Genomic DNA, 8,226 nt, shown 5'->3' with positions numbered 1-8,226 from the left:
AAAAAAAAAAAAAGAAACTAATGCAGGCCTCAACCAAGACTGCTCGGAACTGCTGAAATGTGGCAACACACCAAAGAATCCTTTGAAACATCTGGGCCAAACCTCTGCTTTTGTGATAGAGTATTTCTAGTGCTGTCAGTAACAACCCCAAAGAGAGCATAATTTAGCCCATCATACTTTCAATACATTTTGTGCAGAGCTAGCTAGAAGAGCYGTGCAAGGCCGCCAGTCCAGCAGGCTTAACCCCACTGAGGGAGCAAGAATGACTCTGCTCACGGTTTATGTAGAACAGTGTCACCCTCATACATTTTGAGTAGATGTCCAAATAAGTCAGAACATTTGGTGCATTTAATAGCAATAGTGTTGGCCAAAAGATACTCGAACACACCCAAGTTCAATCCTGCCAGGTATGAGCAGTGAGGTTTTAGAAGAATGGCATCCGTGAACTGCGGGAGCTGCACAGAGCCAGGAGGCAAACACAGAGTCCTGATCACCCTCTCCCCACAATCTAAGTTACCTTCTGTTGATATCATCAACGCATTTCCATGCGCAGGAGTAATGTTAGTAGCATAATAACGTGGACATTATTCACTCATAGGTACTGGCTGCATCATCTAGACTTAATGAAAAATGATGTAAAGTGGTTAATGCATGAGGAGCTACCTGAGGTGCTCTGTACCACTGCTGTTATTAATCAGCTGCTCTATGGAGAAAAATGTTCCTATGGAGAAAAATGTTAGGAACACTAAGCCATCCTCAATACGTCCTGGGTCCTGGGGAAAAAGGAAGCTAACTAGTTCTGTATCTCAAATGGTACTTTGTATTTGCTTCTTTTAAAGGAATCTGTAGAGCTCCACATAGATCTTTTGATAGGATCATTCCAGAGGAAAGAGACATTATGTCTGCCAAGTTTCAGGCCAAAGCAAAATTTTAGAGCCGAATTTCAAGCCCYTAGAATACGGTTTTATAGTGGAAATGCTGACATAACTGTAGGTATTTTGTATGGCTCCAGTGTGCATCTGCTTAAATTCTGGTTATGATGTGCATTTAAATAGCATGGGATCAAACATGAAGTGTAAGAGGATATTTTAAGATACTATGTTTGAACAGATCAGTATTTAAACATTATTTATGAACTCTAAATGCTTTTGAAATGTGGCATTCAGTCCTCGGTTGCCTGCAAAGAATTTTGATCACGTTTCTCAAAAGGAACAGTAGCTTCATTTTCTTCCCAAATTTTAATGATGAGGCAATGCAAAGAAAAGACCTGGAAATATTTTACTGAACCTTTACTGTATATTCCTGGAAAACAAAGCTTTCTTTTATTCTTCACGATGATGCTCTTTGATTATTCAGTTCTGTCTGTTGAGGTACATAATCTGATGTTACTTGGAGAAGATGTTAGAAGACAATTTCTATCCAATTACTAGTGATTCTGGAAGAAGACAGCATCTGCTGGTAATATTTGCTGTGCTATGCTGTGCTAGGTGAATCTGCTTTTTCTTATGAAGTCATGAATTCATAATTTCACACTTTTTTGTTAGGTTGATTGCATAGAAATTCACACAACGGCTGTATCCCATATATKTCTTTTTTCCTATGTGCAAGAAGTGGTTGGTCCAAAATGGGACTTAATGTTCAGTAGTCTCATAGATTGACAGTAATGATGATGATTAGAAMTCTCATGACTTTTACTGCAAATGGGAGTATAGTGCTGAAAGCTACTAGTTTAAGTTGTTACTTAGTCTGTTGCAGTCTGGAACTTAAGACAATATACTTCATTCGTGAAAMAAAAAGCTTCTATTGTGTTAATTCAGGAAATACAATCTCTTTTCMATGCAAAAGGGTAGGGAACTTCGGCATTACTCTTAATAGTTTTGTCTAATAGGTTGAATCCATTTTCATTAATTACTAATACTGTGTATGAAGATCACAAAGTACATAGATAACATACAAAACGCAAAAAGTGTTTGAAGAAATGCCAGTCCTAGCAAGCCAGAGAAACTCTGTCATTGCTTTGTGTTAAGCCTGAATTTCACTCCCCCTGCAAACACATTCAGCCAGTGACAGGGAACCACTGTACTCCCCTACCAGAAGTTTTATGAGCAGAGTCACATTATTGGTCCTGTGATTAACACTGCTTTTTATTTACAATAAAAATATTTCTTCTGGTGAATATGCAGGACATAGTCTGGAAGGATGGCTTGGGCTTTGGCCCTGCAGTTGACTCCTTTATCTAACTGTTGTGCAATGTTGATGAAAAAAGACCTCTGAGTATACTTTTATTTTTAAACTTCTGAAAATTGGTGTATTTCCTTTTTATATGAACACTTTTTTTTCAGGGAAAATAACATGATATTAATCCTTCAAAAAATAAGTACAGAAGTGACTATATATTCTTAATGGCTAATAACCACAAGTCCAATTCATTCTAGTAATTGACAGAAAAATTCTATCTTAATTCTATGATAAACTCTGAATTATTTATTTCATTGCTTCATTCTAAATGGTGCTAATAGAGGTTTTTTTTTTTTTACTTTTGGCAGAGTCAAATGTTACAAGCAAGTACTGTAGTGCTCTTTACTGCAAACATACACTCTACATTTAGTAATTGTGCAGGAACTATCATTTGTTGGTCAGAATACAGAAAATGTTCAGGTGCATATTCCAAAAGCAGAATTGCATTATAGAAAAAAATATATGTCCACATTTAATGTACAAGCTATACTGCTTATGACTTTCTGAATTTGATGAAATCTTTTTACAAGTGCATTCGTTTTGTGTAATTTTACTGCTTTCCATTTGGATCAGGTATCATCTGTCACTAGTGTATCATATATTTTGCTATTAAAAAGGCATGAAATTTTAATTTTAGTGTGTCTATTAGTGTGCAAATGCCATTGAGAGTGTTTGGCCAGAACTCATGATGTAGAYTGAAATCCCTGTGCTTTTGAGAAAAGTGTTCACCAGGTTTTAGAAACCCAACTGCCATTGTCTAAAAATCAAGATATGAAAATAACTAAAACCAAGTATTATTTAAAGCAACTCTTCAGGGAACACGAATGGGTACATGAATTTTGCAATGAAATACTGTGAATGAAATACAAAATAATGTACATCCATATGATAAAGTTGAARTCATGATTTCATGATTGCATTGAACCTGTGAGAAAAATAATCCCAAATATCTAGAAAAATAGAACACACTTAAGCATTGCAACCCTTTTGAAAACACTAGTACTTGGATGATCTCAGTATTCTTTATTAATAAATTAATTTATTTAGATATATGCATTCTTTAAAAAAAAAATAAATGGCAACAATGACTTGAGGGTGGTCTAAGATGTCTGTCTTCTTTATGTAACCTTTTGCATTTTGTGTTTAAGAACTGACATTCCAAATGATTTTCTTTGGCCTTATGCCTGGACTGAATACTGAGGCAGCAAATTAGGAATGCTTAAGAAGTCCCACAAAGAAAGATGTTTGCTGTGAAAGTGAAGCTAATATGACACTTGCATTTGAAGCTTCTTAGCCTGCTCAAATGATAAATGAAGGAGACGGAATGAAAGAAGAATGAGAGAAAATACCATGTGCTGAGCTAGAAGTTGTTCCTCGTAGCCAGTTTTCTGCCACTGCGACTATGCTAATACTGTTCTCTTTTTTATTTCTGTTCCAGGAGCTAATTTTGTTACTCGAAAAATTAGCCGGTCGGTAGCAAAGATTCACCTCGGACAGCTGGAGTGCTTCAGCCTGGGCAACCTGGATGCTAAGAGAGACTGGGGCCATGCCAAGGACTACGTTGAGGTAAGCAATGGGCCACATAACCTGCAACATCTTTGTGCTACGATAACAGCTATTGCTCTAACTTCACTGAGCGTGCGTGATCCACAAAGGGCTGTCTCAGTCTTTTTTTTCTGCCTACAGAGGCCTGTTAACTCTGCTTTGCTCTAAATTTCAAACTTGGGAGTTTAGTAATGTAGCAGCCTACCCCAGGCATGACCTGAACAGAAAAATAAATCTTTGGGTTTACATTCCTTTACCAAATTCCTTTGGGGTGGTGGGGGACAGACTATGAAATGGGTCTGTTTAAAAGATTATTTTGCCTGTTGTTTTGATGATTTTTATGACCAATATTAAGGTTGCAGCAAGATGCAATATGAACTGATTTCAAAGACGGGCTGGAGGGTGGTGCTTCTTACTTTAGTGATCAAAGGTCTGGCTGGTTACWCATAAGAAAGAAGTATCACAACATAGCTGTGATGGCAAGAGTTGCAATGTACGTGTCTGCATCTAATGTTTGAAATGTTTTGTTCGTCCGAATTTGTTTCTAATTTTATTCTATGCATCTACTTCAGCAAACAAACAAACAATAACCCGGCATTGTATTACAGGGAGACATGAATGACCGTGTAGGAAACATTGTCCTTTCCCCAGGAGACTTCTGTCCCCATTTTGGTGCTTAAAGATTTCCTGTGGTGATTGGACTATTTCTGTCTTTTAATAATTCCTCGCTGGGAAACCGGATTTGGCTTCGTTATTCATTGATGTCATTTAAAAAGATGATGACTGTTTGTTTTGTTTTTCCGTATTACAAAGTAAGAAGTATTTCAGTAGGAAAAAGATCTGATTTGTGAATTTGTCACAATTTGAGGTACTTATTTAAGATAAAAGTATGAAAACAAGATTGTRGCGAGATTTTTTTGTTTTGGATGATACTAAAAAATTGTACACAGAAATATTGCCTTGGAATGAAAAAATGTTATATCAGGTAATTGAGAAAGTGACTTTTGCCTGCTGTCCATAAAATTGGCTCTTGGTTCTGCACTGCATTTGCATGTAAGTTGCGTTGTGATTTCCAAGAGAACCATGGATGTCAGCAAAGTCTAACATGACTGTATCTCCATGAATGTTGCTCTAGTTTTGGAGCTGCAGCATTAGTTGAAGTTCATCCAGTGAACCCAGTAAACCATCCCAATCTTCTTTTATTTTTAATTGATGAAACTATGGTCAAAATTATTCACAAAGTCMGATACCAAAGCTCATTTGAAAGGCAACACAAAAGCTAGATTAAAGGATCAGTTGCAAAAAAAAAATGATCATCATTTATTAAAATGCATGGGATATTCTATAAATACTTCAATTATTTAATTTAAAGATAACTTGCACCAAATTGCAAAGGAAAAGCATGGGGTGAATTCTGATGTCTTCACGCATAACGGAAATCCAGAAGAACACTCYGGTGCATAGTGATTTGGTCCTGCGTTCATTCAGACTTTAGGAACACCAAAAAGGAAATGAGAACATAGTCTATTCAGAAAAAAAATGACTGGCTTTCAAAGCCTCTGGCCTCCAGAAGGAATGTAGTCATCCAAGGTCCACAATAAGAACACACGTTGGTTGTGTAAGTAGCATTCCAGATCTTTCAGTTACATGTTTTGGGCCTGTCCCAAAATTCTCTGGAAAGAATTCCTCACTAAGATATAGTTCAACTTAGTATTTCTCTTCCCAGAGAGGTACCCCTTCAATTAATGGGAGAATTATTATCAATTCTCCAATTCCCCAAATGTACTGGAAATATGGTTATAAAGAGCCTTCTAATGGGTAAAAAAGAGAGTAACCTTAAACTGGAAATAAACAATTTAAGGCTTTAATGAACTGGAAAGTAGAGTTTAGAGATTTAACTTTGTTCAAATAAATACACAGTATCTTAGAAAGCATGGTTGTATTTACAAGCATTTTGGGAGCTTCCTTAAGCATATGGCTGAACACATAGGGATATATCTTATTCTCTCCATATGTACTTTTAAATCCCAGTGATATTAATACAAGTAACACATGTACATATAGACTACACCACATATTGTCTCTTCTTTCTCCTTATATTCTTATTAGGGATAATAATAAAACCATAAGTACATTCCTTTTTGTTGTCTGTAAAACATTACAGGGTGAATTCCTGATCCCATGAAATTTGATGGCCAAACTCCCATTGACTTCAGTGAAAGAGGTTTTATCCTGTATGTATTGTGTTGAGGAAAGCCTAGTGGTTAGAAGATAAAAGAAGTCAGAACTCTCCTGTTCTGACCACACAGGTTCATTGTGGTTTTGGACCAACGCTTCCATACCCCTAAATCCTGTAGTCAGAACATGTGGGTGTCCACTGAAGGCCRGACTGATAGTGTGTTCAACATCACTAGGGGGTGAACTTACCCATAATAGGAGATGATTCAAGTTTAATGCTTAAACATAGGTTTATATAAGGGGAGAACAGTTGGAATATGTGTTTGGTCAGGTTTGTGGTATAGGATTTAAATTGCCACCTGCAATAACCAAAACTGAGATATGGTAGCTTTTTTTTTTTTTTTTTCTGAATAAGATAGAAAGTATAACTTGAAAGAAAGGTTTTACTCCTTGGTTTCTTTTCACTGTTTGAGAAGAGCAAAATAGAATTAAGTAGGCAGTGAAAATTATGAGATTTACTAATTTTATCCTAAAATTACTTTAGGAACTGCTAAGATTTTTGAAGAAATCACTGCTGCATCTCTTCTCCCATTTTTGCTTGAATGTGATCCAGCACAAGTCTCATGGGGTGGGATTACAAATGATGATCAACACTGCTAAGTTGGGAAAGGAAAAACAGTGTATCAACACTATTGATATATGAATCTTCTGTGTGCTGTTTTGTTTTGTGAAGGTAATTTATACCTTATATTTATTGCAGAAAGTTACAGTAAGCCATCTGCTAGGTATTTTCAAATATTAGTACAATAGAAATCCTTTAAAAGTCTGGCTCATTTCTATGCCATTCATAAAACACATGGCATCATACAAATTTTTTCAGACACTCACCCAGGAGAKTATTATTTCAGATAAATACAGATTCATACAAACGTTCAACTTGGACCACTTAAAAATACCCATCAATCCATCAATATTTTTAATTTCCTAGCAGCTAAATGTAGTTAATGCAGCAGTCGTGAAGATACATCTGCAACAAAAAAAACATAAAGTGTCATTGCTGAGGAAGCCGCAGAAATGTTGATTTGAAAACTTGTAATGGGATATCCCATAAATATGACACTGTCTTGCTGAAAGTCAGCCCTGGGGAAAGGGCTTGTCTTTTCTAAATTTCAGMAGCCAAGACTTCTTTTTTTCCTCTCCTTCAGTCCTCTCTACATCACCTGCCRATGTTCAGATTGTCTTCTGAAGTTGCACTGCCCACAACTCAAAGCTGTGCAGACAGCAGAAATATGGAGAACACTTGCCCCACTACCATTTTAGCTTTGTCTCCTCCCAATGAATTATCCATATATTGGCATAATATATGCTTCTTAATTATTATGGTCACCATAGGCACAGTATTGATGAATGCTATGGAAAAGACTATTAAAAAATAATTTATAAAAGTTAAAAAAAGGRAAAAGTTAAATTGTTAAATTCAACTTTTAATTTTATTTAACAATTAACTTGTTAAATTTAATTGTTAAAAGTTAAATGTAAGTATTTGTAAAGATCAAAATTTTTTTTTTTTTTTGCCTTTGGTATAAATCTGGCAGTGTTTTAAGCAGTACTTATAGAGAATGCAAAAATGGTTCATATTTGGCTCAAATTCAATTAATTACAAGTCTACCCAAAATGATGAAAATTCATCACGTGCTTATATTCATAGGGCAATCAGGACCACTTTAATAGTCTGAGTATACAGCAATCTGTTTCTATTAATTTGCATTTAAATAATGCAAAAAGGAAAYAAAACCTTAATAGAGCAGTTTGTGAGTATGTAATATGTTAGCTATAATTTGTTGTACAGTTCAACCAAGCAAATTAAGAAAAGATTTAAAAAGAGCCTTTTCATCTTATATATTTTAATGGTGCTAGGACAAATTGATACTTCTAGTTGTGATTAAAGTGTACATGAAAGTGTACATAGACATTTTTATTATCTCAACCTGTTTTGAACATGCTGAACTTCCAGATAGTGAAATCTAATCTTCTGCAATGTGATGTCTCCTTTAGCATGGATTTTGTGTTTTTATATCCTATTGGCATTGCTTGGTCTTTCATYGATGATTCTTCTGTGCACCATCCTAATAGGTAGAAACAGACCCTTGGAGACAACTCCATCATTCTATTTCTATCATTTMTATTGTAGGAAATCTCTTTTTGAATGTTTATGTACATTTAAATATAATTTAAATTACATATATTTAAAAATAAAAGTTTATA

General features: G+C 35.4%; 1 protein-coding gene across 1 annotated transcript in view; it reads left to right on the top strand.

The window, feature by feature from the left end:
- The window catches only part of GMDS (GDP-mannose 4,6-dehydratase), a 399,732-nt gene that overhangs the window by 180,098 nt on the left and 211,408 nt on the right, over positions 1-8,226 (top strand). Inside the window, exon 7 of the mRNA XM_026039752.1 lies at positions 3,677-3,804. Coding sequence (XP_025895537.1) covers positions 3,677-3,804 — 128 coding nt within the window. The remainder of the gene's footprint in view (positions 1-3,676; positions 3,805-8,226) is intronic.

This window comes from Nothoprocta perdicaria, unplaced genomic scaffold (genome assembly GCF_003342845.1).
Source record: "Nothoprocta perdicaria isolate Ctin4 unplaced genomic scaffold, notPer1 scaffold_24, whole genome shotgun sequence".
Classification (NCBI taxonomy): domain Eukaryota; kingdom Metazoa; phylum Chordata; class Aves; order Tinamiformes; family Tinamidae; genus Nothoprocta; species Nothoprocta perdicaria.
This window is presented reverse-complemented; position numbering and strand designations above follow the sequence as displayed.